This window comes from Ictalurus punctatus, chromosome 18 (genome assembly GCF_001660625.3).
Source record: "Ictalurus punctatus breed USDA103 chromosome 18, Coco_2.0, whole genome shotgun sequence".
Lineage (NCBI taxonomy): Eukaryota > Metazoa > Chordata > Actinopteri > Siluriformes > Ictaluridae > Ictalurus > Ictalurus punctatus.
This window is the reverse complement of record NC_030433.2, coordinates 16518899-16536616: the sequence shown is the minus strand read 5'-3', so window position 1 is coordinate 16536616 and position 17718 is coordinate 16518899. Positions and strand designations below refer to the sequence as shown.

General features: G+C 40.8%; 1 protein-coding gene across 6 annotated transcripts in view; it reads left to right on the top strand.

The window, feature by feature from the left end:
• cadm1a (cell adhesion molecule 1a) overlaps positions 1 to 17718 on the top strand; it is a 339864-nt gene that overhangs the window by 288357 nt on the left and 33789 nt on the right. For all 6 annotated transcript variants that reach the window (XM_053687692.1, XM_017493089.3, XM_017493088.3 and 3 more), the window contains 3 exons: positions 339 to 497; positions 5517 to 5613; positions 8405 to 8577. In XM_053687692.1, the coding sequence (XP_053543667.1) occupies positions 339 to 497; positions 5517 to 5613; positions 8405 to 8577 (429 nt within the window). The remainder of the gene's footprint in view (positions 1 to 338; positions 498 to 5516; positions 5614 to 8404; positions 8578 to 17718) is intronic.

The window sequence follows — 17718 nt, the reverse complement described above, 5'->3', positions numbered from 1 at the left end:
TCGTCATTGTCACCCAATTCAAAGTAATTCCACACAAGAGATATCTTCTTTACACACAGCACAAAATTGATGTGTTTTCCCGCCCTCTTTTGATTGACAGGATATAATCGGCCCTGATCATCGGATGTTTCTAAACATGAAACATCCGTGAAAAGCATGAAAACTGCCTTTATTGGCCGATACCGATTATTGGTAGATTATACATCAGTGCATCTCTAATATCAACTGAGTATCGACTCTTCTTTCAGTTTATATACTGAAAGAAGCGTGAGGGAGAGGTAGATGAAAGATTATACATTGGGGTTAAATGTTTTTGTTTTTTTCTCTTACTCTCACAGGAAAGTCCAAAGTGGACATCACATATGACAGGATGTACACTGTAACCAGCTGGGTAAGGCTCACTGTTACAAAGGAGGATGACGGTATTCCTGTTGTCTGCATCGTGGACCACCCAGCAGTCAAGGACTTTCAAGCTCAGAAATACCTGGAGGTGCAGTGTAAGTAGTGTGCAGTGCTTTAAGCAACAACAAAAAAACAAAGCTTTTTTTTAGTGAAAATACTACTTCATGGAGCACATTAACCGTTCAGTTTTGTTCATTTTTATAGATTACAGAAAGTGATACAGTGTCATAAACCACATTTCCATTGCTTGTTATCTACATTAGCCTTGTAGCTTCAGTGCAAATCTGAAGAAGCTGTCATGAGACACCAAACATACGGTATTTTGTCTTTTGAGGTTAGTGGTGTGTAATTGTGTTCATTTAAGTTTCTCTGGAGATTCCTACCAGAGAAAATGCCTTGTCAGGGAAGGGAAAGATCTGCTTGCTTTCTGGTTCTTTTTTTTTCTGTCTAATTTTAATAATGGTGTTGTCTGCATTTTTCACTGCATACACGCATTAAATCAGACCCAGCACTGAGCGAGTGGCAAAAAGATTAAGCAGGTCTCCATGCTTCAGTAACGAAACACTGACACTGTCTCACACTGCTGGTTTGTACTTGCTTCCAGTGGCCACGTTCTTCTACTCTAATGGCAGGAGGTACACTGGTGGAAATGTGTCAACTGGTGAAAATAGACTTTTTTTTCTCTCATTTTCCATAAAACTGCTGTACAGGCAGATGTCCCATAGTTTTGCTTCTCTAGTTTATTTGATTCATGATTCATGAATGTCTTCATGCAGTCTTCATGATCAGAGTAGTTGCAAGAACATCATGGTGATTGGCAGCGATACGATGCAGAGACGTTCAGCCATGTTTTGACTGTGTTTAAGAGTTCACTATACCCTCTAAACTATACTCTAAAAAATCGGGTTCCACTGCTCTACCATTGCTCTACACTGTATTCCCTCAAACTAAGGTCCTCTTAGGGGTTCTATAGTTACCAAAGAGTTTCACTCTACTTTCTCTCTATGAATGTTCTTCTACTTAGGTGTTCCTCAGTTTCTAAAGATGTTCTATTTACTGTTTCTATGCCATCGATTCTATTCTCTATTTAAAAAATGGAGTTACTCTTAGAAGTACTTTGATTCGTAAAAAGGTTCTTCTTACTCTCTCTGCAAGGGAAGTAATCTGTTTAAGGGTTCACTATACCCTATATACTGTATTCCCTAAAGAATAGGGTTCCTCTTAGGGGTTCTTCAGTTCCTAGAGAGGTTCTTCTTATTCTTTTTGCAATGAAAGCACTCAGTTTTATGGGCAATACATAGAACCTTTAAGGGTTTCTCCAGAGAGGGTGGTAGATGGATTTTTCTTAGATTGCATTTCCAAAAAATACCATTATTGTCCAAACGTTTGGAAAACACAGAATCGTTTGCCCATATTACCCAACCATGTTTTTCACTGTTGCTGATTTTAATTCTCAAGAGGTTTGTTTGTTTTCATCACATGCCAAGCCAGGACTAGCACTACGTTCCCTAGAGCATTGACTGAAAATTAGTGATTGTATGTGACCTTTCTCTGGCCCAGACAAGCCCAGATCATCATCCAGGCAAATGCCCTTTGGTTCGACTGGGCTTAAATCAGGAAAAATGAACCCATTCCCTCCATGGAGTTTAAACACTACTCTTTCCCTCTGCACTGAAATTTGGCTCCTGCAGTGAAATAATCAGCAAGAAAAATCTATGAGAGTGAGCAGGATCAGTGGAGAGTTTATTTACAGAATAGTAAAAATGCATTGCTGTGGATATTAAATAAGCCCAGAAATGTTGATGGCTGTGCCTTGCAACAGTTTCACTCTGTTGCTCGTCAGCACCTTTGTATCCCCCAACCCCCCACCCCGGCTTGAGGGAAATGAAGTTTGGCAACTTGCGGGAAATGCCAGTAGTGCTGAAGAGAGCGCCGGCAAATGGTTGTGTTATTAAAATGAGGCTGACCTTTTTGTTTGGTGCCCTCCAGTCATGGTGAGCGAACTGATCCAAAAGCTAGCAGCAGAGCTCTTAGCCAGTCTGCACCTGAATGTCCAGGGGAGGAAGCTCCTCAGAGGAATTGATAAAGGGGCGACTTCAAGGCTGGAAGCGTTCGCTCGGTTCCTTTCATGCAAAGAGCTAAGATAAGAGAGAGAGGAATGGGCAGCATCTCCACTGTGCTGCCAGAGACAAACAGGTGGATCTTCCTCTTTAACCAGAGCTTCAGAGCAGACCACTCTCCACAGACCTGGGTGTCTATCACCGTGATGGCAGCTCAGCACTGTCAGCATGTAATTTGGACAGATGGACAGTGAGCAGCAGATCACTTTTTTGTTGGCCACAAAGGTTATAATGGAAAAAGTGTTTGGGTGGCCAGAAGAACTGACACATTTGATGATGGAAAATTTGATGACTTTGAAATAAGTAAGGAACAAAACACAACAAGCATGCTGTTATATGTAAATAATCAGTGCTGGGTGGGGTGGTGTTGAGTGTTGATTATTTTCCAATAACAGCACATCCTGAAATGTTTTATTCCTCTGATATCAAAACAGTCTGTCAGAAATTCCATGTTTTAAGTTGGTAACCACTGACCTGTCATGCTTTTTTTTATCCATTGAAAGTTACTTATTTTTATCCATTGAAAGTTACGTTTAATGTCATGGAACATTCTCAAATTTTATGTTATAAGTTACAGCAGTCATTCCCTCTCCAGCCTCTCTTTCTTGTTAATAAGACAAAAAAAAAAAGCTTGTCACATTGCCAAAGTCCTGAAGACTCTCCCATGTTGGACAACTTACTGACTGTTACAAAGTGCTGACTTTAGACATTAGAGACTCCTTCCATAAATTTTAAATAAACATATGCTTACAGAAAACTTTACCATATAAGCAATTCTGTATTTTTCTTTGTTAAATAACGGCACAGGAAATTGTAGTAGCTGCATTAAGTCCCTATGAATGAGTTGTTATTAGAGAAATGATATCCTACTAAACCTGTGATATGAATTACAGCTGGAGCTACTGTCAGAGCTGCTGTTATAGAAAATTAATCAACACCCTTTGACCAGTTGTATCTGAAAATTCAACAGCTCTTATATTGTACGTGGGGCAGTGTGAAGTAACCATGTAACCTAATTGACAACAACACTAGGCACAGTGCTGTTAGATGTAATGAGACATGCAGTCTTTCCAACAAGTGTTTGTTGACTTTGGCTGAGATGTAACTCTCAAAGTCATAGACTACTGATCTGTTATATCATACACCATTTGATCTGTTAAGACCTCCAGATTTCCCAGATTGTGTCAACACAAGCTGGAGCTAAATTCTTTCTATTTGGGTGTCGCTCAACAACAACACTGTGTCTTCATGCTAATTCACAATGCATGCTGTGAAATCTGGCCAATTTAGATTATTAACCTGCTGTTACAAATACCAGCATTCTTTCCAAGGAACGCACATGAAATGCCCCATAATTGTATCAATGTCATTACAGTTTTCACATTGTAATCTACCACTGTGCTGCTGTGCATACAGCTGGGCACACAATGCACCGTAGCACAGGCATGCCACTTCAAGCTCCATTATGGAGAGAATATTAGATTTGGAGCCCTTGGAGAAACTGCAGGCCTGGAAACAGGCCAGCCTAAGGAATGCAATACAGATCAGCCATTACAGCAAGTCATTGCAAGAGTCTGGCTACCTGCAAGGACTTAAGGTTTTTCCAAGGTTAGACTATACTGCCCAGTCTGAACCAGCTGTATGGCTGTATCCATTATCTCCACTGCATGGGCAAAGATAATGGAGGTGTTAATGATGGCAGGAGTGGTGGAGAGCCAAGAGCGTGCAAAGCTAATTTTAAGGGATCTAACTATATAATATTAGTTATCAATTTGTTTTGATTTATTGCTTTTTCACTCTATAATTCCAGGTATATTATAATTACTATTATAGCTTTTCAATCTTGTAAAATAGTAAAGGTTTTACTAAAATGGTAAGTTTTTGGACTGAAGTGCAAGAACAGACATGCATATTATTATTATAGTTGTTATTACTTTTTTTTTTTAAATTATTATTATTACTATTATTATTATTATTATCCTAGACCCCAGTTCCCAGCTGGGTGGCTTTTACTTTGTCCCTGGCTAACTACTGTTTGCTAGGTCTTTTGCTGCTTAAATGAAAGGCCTGGAACGCTTTCTTCTTTCACTCTTTCAGTTATGTTCTCTCCCCATGCACTCATTAGCACTCTGTGTAAACACAGAGGTTGCTTTTTTCCTTTTACCACCCCAGGTCCTCCCCATGTACGCACTACCTGCTAAAATGGATCGTTAAGGGGGCTTATTAGCATTTATCTAAAACAAAGCACATTTATAGGTAGTGGCACCATACTAAACTTTGCCAGAGTCTAATAATGCCTTTAATAGTATCATGTGTAAGCTGGTTAATTTGAATTGTGTCATGGCATCTTTGGCAGAAGGATATCTGCGCATTCCACGCTGGAAGATGGATTAAGCAGACTGAAACAGTTTTTGACGGCTGAATGGAATGTTATTCAGAACGCACACAGTGAATGACCATTCTGCATGACTGTCCCCTGGCCATATTTATGGCCTCATATCCATAATGTCATTGTGCAAGAGTGTACCAATGCATGTCAGACGTCATTGTGAATGTCAGTGCTCCTGTAGCCTGGTACAGAAGCAGCAGGAAACCTAATCCCAGCAGAATTGGGGGGAAAAAGCAACCCAGGCGAGGGAAGGATGTGTGTTTCATGCTGAATGCAGTGACCATGATAGAAGCCAGGCTGATGCAAGGCCTGCAATGGCCACAGACTCTAATTGATCAAGAAGAGGACAGTAGTTATGGAGCGTAAAGGTCAACACTGTGGGTAATGGTGTGTTATTGCAACCTAGGTGGGTATACTGTTCTGTCAGCAGCCAGAATTGCATTCATCACTTCTCTTGTTGCCATATCCGCCATGGGAACCAAAGCAGGTCTTGAAATCAGGTGTTAAATGGAAAATATAATCCAGCTGGGCAATGGAAAATGGAAATCAAATAAGTATTGTGCACGTATGACTGTTTGAAAATGTATGTTTTTTCTTCTCTGCAGATAAACCAGAGGTGAAGATTGTCGTGGAGTTCCCTCAAGGACTAACCAGAGAGGGGGAAAACCTGGAGCTGACGTGCAAGACCAAAGGCAAACCAGAGTGAGAGGGTTTTCATTCTTTTACAATCTCCATAAATCCCAATGACATGCTATATATGTCAGTGTAGACATATAGGTTTCCCATATATCGGTATGATATTGAGTGAATGATAGAAAAGTAAGAAATAAAAAATGACAGAGTGTGCTGTTATAGGAAAATGGGGTCATGTGATGCAGCCTAACTTGAAGAAGAATTATGGTTTTCGTAATTCTAGGGAATTATTTTCTTATAACAGCATGCCTCAGTGTTTTATTCCACTTATCGTTCGTTCAAGTCCTCCTGGGAAGTTCGTATTTACGAGTTGGGAAGTTGGGAAGTGTCACGAAATCCACATAATGAAGGTTAGGACAAATCCAAGTGCAGATAAGAACTTTTACTAAAGAGAGGCAGACAGACAAATCCAAGTCATGAAAACAGGCAATGGGTCAGGCGATCTGCAAACAGGCTTAAACTAGGCAAGGCAAGAAACGAGAACGAGAAACAAGATCAATGAACATGAAGCAAAACGAGGAACAGTACAAACGTTTGGTACAGTGATAACACTCAATACTTCACAAAGCCATTGTGTTCAAACAGTCCCTTTATACTGTGGTTGTGAGTGCTGTGAATTTGATGCAGGTGTGCGTGATTAGAATGAATGCATGTTCTGGGAATTGCAGTCCATGGCGGCCATGTTTGTAGACCGCAGTGCAGGATGGGAAATGTAATTAATGGTTTGCTGTGATATGACAGGAAGTCGTAACTACGATGTCAGATGTGTTCAAGTGACTTTGGTCGGAGCAAGATGGGGGTGTACCTACTCTTAATTGAATACAAAAAATACAGCAAGTCTTTTTAACTCCTAGAAAATGAAGAACAAAGAATGCACATTAGGTGCGTTTCACTTTTTAATGTTTTTATCAATTTATGAAGCCACTGTAAACTTTATCGTTACGTGTTATATCTTAATTGTACAAACCTAGCGTATTTTCTGCAGGAGATTAGCTTGAGAAAGACATGCTAAGCAATTTTGCTTGTGTTTCAATAACGTGCTGCATATACCAAACACATAATAACTGAATTCAGGTTCTGAGGCGAGGAAACATTCATTTTCAACTCTTAAATGCCATCACTTGAACGCACCATAAATCCACAGCAAGCTGCAAAACTATTATAATTTTTACTTTATTAATAAATGACAAATCATGATATTTAATTGCTTATAGTTACATTTAATGTTATGGAACATATCATCTATAAGCAGTCTATTCCTCACCAGCCTTGTGTGTTTTTTTTTTTTTTAAGTTGATAAGCCAGAAGGATTGTTGTAGCATGTTATGTAAGCACTGACATTGGAGACTCCTTCCATAAAATTTAAATAAAGTAAAATAAACATCTCCTTACCAAAAGCTTCAGTATATCAATTATTATACTTTTTTTATTTGTTCTTTAATAGCTTTAGATGATGTAATTGTACTCACTGACTATAGAAACGATTACACGCGTATGTATTAGAACGAGTGCATTAATACAAACCTTTCATTGGAACTAGTGTCAGAGAGCTGCTGTTATCTAGAAAATCTGACCAATCACATTTGAGAATTCAACAGCACTGTGATATAATGCTGAAAATAGTTTTTAGGGTCAATGTTCAAAGGCAGAATCTTCAGCATCAATTGCAGGATGGAATTAATACATCCTTTCCAGTCCAGACATATCATATCGATGCTGTGTGAATGTAAAAACCAAAACGCAGACCGAAGCAGGCTGCACATGTTGCCGTCTGGTAATTGTATGGTAATCAGTCCTCAGGAGTCCAAGCTCTGAGCCTAAGTGTGATTTGTATGTGCATACTGAAGAGGCGAGTACGAGCCAAATGACACACTGTGTTCCTTGCTTTCGCGTCATCAAACCCTGCACCATCAAATATTACCTCACACACAGCAGCATCTATAGCGTCTAATTGAAAAACCTGTGGATGACAAGACAATGGTGCAAATGTGTGCAAACACAATGAGAGGTAATTCATATGTGACTCCCCCTACCACCCCCTTCCCTCCAAACTCTTATTGTGCAGGAAGCTAGCGCTCCTCCCGCATTCATTTAATAAGCATGAGAATACAATCAATACAGTGGGACTGAAAATTAGAAGTCGTTTTCATTAAAGGCAAGAGGAGGGGCTGCAGTCATTACTGTCATATAATGCTGGGCTTGGTGCTCTGGGGCCATTTGTATTCTGCCTCTAACCGCAGGTTCTCTTCAGCCCCTCTACTGTGCCCCTCTCTCTCTCTCTCTCTCTCTCTCTCTCTCTCTCTCTCCCTGTTCTCTTCCATTCAGTAAAAAACTTTTTCTAGGTCATTTCCCTTCTTCCATCACAAGATTTGTGCCTGAATCTTTATTCCACGCATGTATGTATGTACTGTATATTTATATTTAACCTTGGATTCAGACTCTGTACATGTCAGTAGAAGTTTACTTTATGTTATTATTATTTCACGAAAATTACCTAGGCTATAGCACTGCCACTGAGCCTTGAGACAGCTACAAAAAAGTTTAGAGGCTTTAAGCTGCTTTAGCATCATTGCCCATCATTGTGAAAATGGGGAAAGGCCATTTCATGCCCTGTTTACAGTAGCTGTTAGGACAAAGGAACAAGACTCTTAGTGGCACTTAATGGCAATAGACAACAGAAAAATATCAACCTTTTTTGGCCCTGTAAGATGCTTACAGCGATCCAGCAGGCTTAAAGAGGGCATATTGTTTGGCCATTTTGTCTGAAAGCCAGTCTGGTTTGTACGCTGTCTCTCCGCAGGCCTCAGCAGGTGAACTGGGTGAAGGTGGACGACGACGTGCCGTCTCATGCCGTCATCACTGGCTCGGATCTTTACATCGAGAACCTTAACAAGTCCTACAACGGTACTTACCGATGCGTGGCCTCGAACTCGGTGGGAGAATCCTACGATGATTACATCCTCTACGTGTACGGTAAGTTCACAAAGCTTAAGCAACCTTCAACCTTCCTTTCACACACCCTCACCCGTGCTGAATACGAGATCAATAAGTTTGATCGTAATAACATTTCCTTTTCCTTAGGATATCACACTCTGCTCTGAACACTCTCCTATCTGGAAACACTTCTGATATCATTTACAGCACTAAGCCTGTGGAGAAATGACTCGCGTCTGGTCTTAGATTGTAATAATCGACCTTTATTTAAAAGAATTTGTGTTGTGCAGGGGGTCTTTATGTGGTGAGCTATAGTGGTATTTACAATGCACAGCTGTGCGTGTAAAAAAGGAAAGAAACACTCACTGGAAACCATCTGCACCACCTCATTATTGACTGTGTTCATTCACGTTTGCTGTATTTTATTAATAATAATATCATGACGAATCATTAAAGAAAGAGATGTAATAGATAAACAGATACGGCAACTATGAGGGTTTTTTTTTTTCTTGGCACAGTTAGAAACCAATAACAGGAATTAGTGCAAGCTGTGGTTTTAGTTCTTTTTCTCCAAACTCAAAATATGAGTAAAAATGTCTAGCTGGCTCATTTCGGTGTGCAACAATGCCAGTTCAGCATGGAAGATGTGCTTGGGTGAACATTATCTGGTCAGTTCATATTTGCTGCAGTGAAATTACTGACAAAAAACATGCTTAGTTGAGGATTAAAATAAGTACCACATATACCACAGGAATTTGTCAACAATTACAATTTTTCATTTATTAATGATTGTCATGCCATATTTTTAACCATTTGTTGCATTAATGTTGTATATTGTGGAATTTCCACAAAAAGTGACCGTGTTCTCATTTGTTATCATTGTAGCAGCCTGAAATAATCATTCCCTCACCAACCTCTCTTTTTTTTTTTTTTTTTAACTCTCTTCAAGATAATATAACAACAACAACAACAAAAACTAGCTCATCAAAAACCCAAGAAACCGGAAAGCGCAGAAGTCCTCTCTCCTGAAGATATTTCCATAATGGAAAACTTACTGACTGTTAGAAACCACTGACACTGGGGACTACATCTATAAATGTTACATAAATATCCCCTTACAGAAAAGTCACCCTATCAATAATTACATGCTTTTTAAAAAAAAAAATAATAATAAAAATAAGGTTTTTAAATAATAATAATAATAATAATACATTTATTGTTGGTGTTTGCCGAACAAGTCCCTGTGAATGAGCTGCTGGTATAAAAACGCTAACATATTACAATGAGGACATATAAACCTGTGATTTGCCTTGTAGCTGGCACTAGTGTCAGACTTTTCTGTTATAGAAAATGAATCAAAATCTTTGGACAAATTTGAGAATTCAACAGAGTTGAATTATAAATACTCTGAATTAATCTGTCTGAATACTCGACTCTGATTGGCTGGAAGGTGTGTGTTCAAACTGTACATATAATGCACAGGTAGTACCCGTCAGTTGAATCACCGTTCTAAATTAAATTAATTCCTATGAACAACTGTAACCATAGTAACATATAGTTACAGTTGCATACAGTAGTTAAACTCACAGACGCTGCATCGATGCAGGTAATTCACACACTCAGTCTCTCTAATAACTATTTATTATAATTTATTCAAATAGTCTTATTGCACTTCTTTATCTCTGTGTGTGATTTAGAGCGGGCAGAATCCTAGATCTAACTATCCGTATATAAAATAACTAACGAAAATGAACCGTTATTTTGATCTTTTCTGTCAAATTTTGCACTGCAAACATCAATGACAGCGTTAACTCGTCAATGCTGGGCAAGTGACCGTGGTATAAGCGGGATAATCCATGGCTAGGTCTGCGTTAAACAATTTAAATTGGTTTGCGTTGGGTAGTAAAATTGAGTAAAGCACACCCAGCCATGTATTTTCCCTTACCTATATTCAGTGATGGGATGTCATGCTTAACCAATCTCCATCGACCATTACTGCAAGCCCACCCTCAAGTACTGTTAGATTCTGTTGGTGCCAGCTTGAGCCGGTACCCACAACCATCCAACTGCAACCTGGTACCAAAATTTTCAGCAATTTGTACAATATAATGATCTTGCTTTAGTTCCTGTATGCTATGCTGTCTGAGTAGTAAACTCAGATATCCAGCTCCAGTAGGTGTGTTCCAAATCCTTTCCCTAGAATGCTGTGCGAACCTGCCAGGCTTTTCGCACTTCTCCCCCACGAGAAGCTTGGCAGTCGTTGCAGGTGGAGAATTCACAAGCGCCCAGCCTGTAGAAGAGGACAGGGGGAGTTACACACACCACGCGCACCTCTCACCCAGACTGAGGTGAGATCAACAGACTTATTAAAAGCAGCGTGGGCCTACGGAGCTCCGTCTGGCCGCTTGATGGCTTTGATGTCTGCCGCCACTTTTTAAATGTCTACTGTAATTCAGCAGCATATCTTGTCCTAGTATTAGAATTGCAAATGGAGTGTGGAGCCTGGAAGCTGGGACCAGGCTGTCAGCGCTTAATCTTGCGTCATGTTGCTCTGACAACCCCGCACAGCCTCCCACCTGAACACAGTGTGTTAACAGAGCGCTCTGACACCCTCCAGTATTTTACAAGCGCCACACATATGCTCATAAAGACAGGCACCAATGACATCTGCACGCTTCATAGTCTTATAATTATAATTCTCCTACGTTTTTAACGCGATGACATCTGCTTATTACAAACAGCGGTCCTGTCACTTTCTAAGCTCCACTGGCGTGGTCTGAAAAGTCACCTCGAGTGTCTGAAACAGTCCGAAATTTTGTTCGAGAATGGCGCAATTAGAGGCTTTTGTAATATGAAGTGAGAGAGGGAAAAAGAGTGTGACAAAATGGCTGTTTAGCGAGTTGTCAAGCTTGTGGCACATTTTCACACATCCAGCGCATGCATTAAATAGCATACCAGAACAGTAATTGTTGAAGCGTCGATGCATGATCTTATAAAAACCCATCTCGATAGGGTTTTAATACACTTTCCAAGGTTTTCTTCTGGAAAAGTAAATGCGTTAAGTATTCCATTAGAAACGTGCGTGTCAGCTGGAAATGTGAAGCAAAAATGTGTCTTCTCTCACTTTCTCCTCTCTCTCTCACTCTCTCATTCTCTCGGTGCCGCTGCAGTGAACAACACCAAGAAAACTTCACACGCTTATAATTGGAAGGGCTCTGTAACCTTAGTTCTAATTTATGAATGACTTATTGTTGAAAGAGACGAATCGGATGGAGCCATCAGTTCTTTGCAAGATTTGAGGCCTTTTCCTACACATAGCCAGAACAGATGTATTGCAGCAGCCATGTCTCTCTAATACAGCTATTGGAAGCTAAGTGATGAAGAACGCACAGAGGGGGGCTGGCACTAAAGAGGTTATGGGCGGAAAAACTACATTCCCTGAGACACATTTCCACAGCCCCAGTGCTGGAAGAGCCTTGCAGGAGAATGAGAGGCAGCATACAGGACTGTAACCAGTTTACGGCACACCGTTAACCTAATAGAGACTAGCTTTCGCCTCCACAGCGCCAGCCCCTTTTTATTGCACCCTCCTCCTCCGCTTGTCACCCTAGCTCTCGTTCCCTCTCCGTAACACTTCCGCTAGTGCTTAGAGTGCTTTCCTCTGTCATTGTGCTGCCGCCCGCGAGCAATCGATCACTGCACACGCATGAGACGCAACCAAACTCCAGAGACAATGGGTTTTGCAGTGTTGTTGTGGATTACAGCTTATAATACAGTCATGGCTCAGGCTGTTTCCAGCAAAGAGCTCCATACAGTATGTCTCCGTAAATGCCAGGGCGCATAAAAAGATATTCGTCACAGCACAAGCCGCATTTCCCCAGCCACAAAGACAGTGCTGATCATCTCTCATGACGGAAACAAAAAGCCGTGATTGATAACGCGCCTCGTTTCGCAATAAGCTACAGACTTGAGAGAGCTAATTGTCCCACGTACTCAAGATCTAATTCGAAGCAGGCGAGGACACTTCTCCCAGAAGTACACATAGCTCCCAAACAACCATGCTCAGTTGAGCAATCTTCAAAATCTGCTCTGGAAAAGAAAAAAGAAAAAATAAAAACCCAGAAGATCTGCAGTCCTGCAATTGCGGGCCAAATCCCATCACTGTGTCATTATAATGAAGCTGTAAATTCCCCCCGCTCGACACTCTCCCTCCATTCTTACAGCCCCGCTCACTTTCATTACATTTGAGCCGCCGATATTTCCCTCGCAATTTGTTGCAGTCGTGACACTCGCATTTAAAAGTCAGATTTCGACGATACATCTCGGCTGCTGTCAAACATGGCTTCGGTAGTTTGCCTCTCAAGAAATCACCCAGCTGGAAATGCAAATGTGCAAGTATCAGACTCGGTAATGTAAAAACGCTCCCGGAAGTGTCAGAAATGGCAATGCATGGCAAATTACATGCATGTCAATGGAACTGAACCTTAGTAACAATGAACCGGTGGATTGGTAGCTGCTAACCAAGGCTGCTTGACATTATCAGGAGTTCAAGTGATTTCCTGTGCTCCTGAATTGGATTCATTATGATGGATAACACGTGTAACCGTGTCTTCTGTTCTGCGTGCAATTGAGGATCCTTTCAATGAGTGTTGAAACATCCACTCTGGGTGTGATAAGCCCTCGTTGGAAAGGAGGAAGCAGACATCTGCACCATGCTGGATTCTCATGTCAATTGTTATCCTCCAGTAAACACGCCATCCCGTTAGCAGAGCCCAAACTAGATATCTGTTTGCAAAAAACATGAGCAGAATGATGACTACACGGCCAGACTCACTCGACTGTTTCCAGCCGACCCACTGATGCAACCTACCTGTAAATACTCTCATTAACGTGTACACTCACGCTTGATTGTCACGAAATTGGCCGGGATGCTGCATGCACTTCTTTTTCATCATTAGCCTTGTCATAAAGTCATCGCTTAATAGGCCAGAGGGGACTCATCAGTCTTGTGTCATAGTGTGCAGCAAGCAGATTGGGCAGGTGCTGGGTTTATTTGTGAGGCAACCATTGGTTTGTTCCTACCCTCCCTCACCTCTCTGTCTCCACATCTCCTAGCCAGAGGAGTCTCTCTGTAACACATTCATCTCACTCTATTTGCTGGGATCATTAATGGGGGCGGACTCCCACAGCCCTTCCTTCATTAGGCGTTAATTGGAGTCAATCACTACAGGATTCTTGTCAATGCTGGATTTGACTGTACTCATTGTTATTTTATGCCATTCACTCAACATCTGTCTCACCCATCAATCCCAAAAAAGTCTAGAAGAATGCACAGAGCTAATTGAATTTACTCCCTATACTGAGTAAAGCGTGCTATGTCTGGCACTTATTGATGGAACGTTTTCTCTATTTTGCCAAAAACAGATGGGATGAATTTGTCTGCATATGCCTCTATCTGTCTCTGCCACTGGAAAGCACACAGATCCAAATAGGTTGTATTTTTTCTTTCTTTTTTCTGAGGCACATGACAGACAGAGGAGGAGATGCAGAGTTATCTCTGTGTTTACATCCCCAGAGCATCAGAACCATTGCAATATTTGCTGGGATTAGGTGCCGCCCTTTACGTGCAAACAAAAAGCCCTCCTTGAACAAACAAACAAAGCCCAAGATAGAAGGTGGTTGTTGGGCAAATCAACAGCCCAGAGGTTTTGATCACTCTTTTACTTGCGTATGCACTTCCTGTTTTTACATAATGTTCTTGAATGACGATTCAGTATCCCCCATGCACCAGAAAATAGCACCATGATCTCTCGCAGCACTGATGGTGCCCCTTGCCTCTCTGCTTCCCTGCTGTTTATGCATGCCAAATCGCAGGTAGAAGATGCACCCTTTTAGCAAGTGGTCCACTGGGAAGGCAGAGAGAGCTGGGATCGAGGGAGGGACTCTAAAATGCCGTATGATGAGCTCTCCTTCCTGCGTGTACACGTCTGGGGAATTGGCTTAACTGGCAGTGTTTTGCCGTGGCCCAGGTTTAATGAGCCTGCTCCACACACCTCGCATCTCAGACTGCTGAGATGATTCATAATGTGCTATGATAAACCCACACAACCGTGGCATGGAAGGAGTGTGCCTGCTGTTTAAAAGGCAAGAAGCACTAAACTTATTGATTCACTCCAGCATTAGTGTATTTTCTTAAAAGAGACATGACTAAATATTTACATAGAAGACCCCAATAAGGAGCATGGAGTAGATCTACTTTTATTTCCTTTTTTTTTGGACTGGCACATGTTTAATGAGCTGCTGACACCATTAATCCCAAACATCTGCTAGGCATTCACAGTTCGTAACAGGGTAGAGCCAATTAAGTTGGCCCACCACTGAGGATGAGATTGGTCTTAAGCTCATAGCATAACATACTCTACCCATTCAGCCAGCTCCCCATGTGTCTGTCAGTCAGGATTTTTTTTTCTTTTTTACTTTCCTAAACCTTTCCCAGTGACAGGAATGCTTGTTATTGGTTAAGCATGGCGGCCAATGAAAATAGGTGAGGTGGGGCTTGCTCCTTGTACAGTAAATGTAATAATGTGCTTTTGATCTAGCTTTGTTCTTAAGTTATTAAATTTGTTTAAATTTTAGATACTACTGTCTAATCCTACACCAGGATTAGCCTAATCTTACATTGTAGGCTGATTGGCATTTCCAAATTGTCCATGTGAATGTTTGTGTGATGGGCTGGCCCCCTGTCCAGGGTGTCCCCCGTATTGTGCCCCAAGTTCCTAGGGATAGGCTCCAGGCGCCCCATGTCCCTGTGTAGGATAAGCAGTACAGAAAATGGATGGATGGATGGATTCAAACAAGTCAAACAAGAGAACATAAAAACTGTTAGCATGTCGGTTGAACTAACAGAGCATGGATGTTTATACAAAATAAAGTTAGCTTTTTAAGCTAAGTTAAATGGAACTACTAGCTACATAATGTTAATTTTTGCTTTCTTATATGTGTTATAATTAAGAAAGACAAAGAGCATCGTTGTTTTTTTCTGGCAAAGCCAATATAGCAGTCAGTCATAACTATTTCAGCCCTGAGAATGTTTTAATAATTCATTTCTAAGAACAGAACCGAACTAGACACACAATTTATTAAACTGAAGGCACGGTAATTAACCTCTAATTGAAACATACCTACTGCTCATATGATAGCTCATTGGTGTCAAAATCCAACTGGTTTTGTGGCCCTGCCAATCAGGGCTTGTTTATTCCTGTTGATTAACATGAACAGTGAGGTGAGGATCATGTATTTACTTTTATTGTAGAAAATACCCATTTTAAATATTCATTCTGTAAACAGCTATATGGACAGATAAAACCTATGATATGATATCTATTGTAATAAAATAAAAGAATACCTTAACAGCAGAATTTTGAAAAAGGACTTGAGAAAATGTGTGTGGTGTTACAGGTGGCTAATGGAAACAGTGTAGATGGGGACAAACAACAACCTAGGGTGACCAAGCGTCCTCTTTTTTTTACTGGTCATGTCCTCTTTTTCAGGCCTAAAATACCAGTCTATTCATAAAGATAACATGGTCCAGAATTTTCTATTGCTCATTTCTCAGATTGTGGAAAAAAGACAGGTAGCCCAAATACATCAGTACCATCAAGTCTAGTCAAGTAGGTTTTACTGCCGTTCCTCCTTGTAACATGTATACACTTGAACGAAATGGCGCTTCTTTAGGACCATGTTGTAATATGCAATGCAGAAGCACAGTACACAGGACTAAATAAAGTGCATAAAGTGCAAATACATGACAGTGTGGGACAAGTGGAAAAATAAATAAGACAGTGCACACAGACTAGACAGGACAACAGTAATATTGGATGGATTTTCAGTAGTAAAGTACATAATATCATTGTCTCTGAGGGAAATCCTGAATGACAGCAGTAATGTTTCCCAGAAAAAAGCACCAAAGCATATCTCCATATGTAAATATTTTTTTTGGTATGTTTTACACTGTTTTTGATCGGGGACACAACCAGCTGAATGTGCTTTCTTAATAAAGGTGAACATAAAGTAAGAATTGGAGTTTATTATGCAAGGTTTTTTTTTAAACTAATAATAGTAAAGATTAATTACTTTAGAGGCATGTGTCGAGTGTCAATCACTCGTCTACCTCAGACACTGTGCTCTCTTTTGTAAAACCAAATTAAAGTAGCCCTACAGGTGGTTGATTGACTCATTGTAGTTTGAGACAGAAATCAATTTAACCTCAAATAACCTGTGATTCAGAAAAGCTTTTTATTGGCATGTAAAAGAACCCCATATAGCCAGAAATACTATAAAACCATCACACAACCCTCACCCCATGTATTTGTAATTGCCATTCATAGTGCTAGATAAGTGGATTAATGTTCACATAACTTACATGTAAAATGCAAATACATTATGCTATTGCATCAAGTGCATTGGACACGTCTTTACAATTTTTTTTTTTAAATTTCATTTTGACTTTCTCATTTGGGACTAAACCGAGCGCAGTGTGAGGTGTGTACTGAAAAACAGGTAGCGGCTGCCATTTTCCGAGTTGTTGCAGCGTGCCATGTGTGTGATGGAGGCAGCTCGGAAACTTACTCTCTCTCTGCATGTTTCTCGCCATCTCTGGCTGTGTTCCCTCCTCCTGGATATTTTATCATTAGCGAAGGGAAGTGTTCCCGGGCTCCCACCGAGCTCTTTTGATGGAGCGCGGACAACAAAGCTGGGAGGGGAGACAGCCGGCCAATTTCCTCAGCACAGATGTTAACACAGTGGTATCTGTCTGGATGCGCCGGGCAAACAGTGGCACCGCCCGCATCACTTTTCACGCCTGTTATCTCAGCGGCGAGCACACGATCCACACACAACCTCCCCTAACCAAAAGCAGCCACATATTATTTCATTTTGCTCGTTTCATTAACTGTCACCTGTTTGTCTGTCCTGATTAGTTCATACACAAAGGAACATTTCCAGCAAGAGAAGAGCCTTGGTTTTTGGGTGATTCTAGGTGCAATTATGCACCAGTTGAATAGAGAATAATGTTCAAGAATGGGATCTTTGTAGATGGTAAAGGAAAACATTAACACCTACTTCGTCACCTGCCTCTAATGAATTTTGCTCATTTCATTAACACACATGGTGAAAAATCCT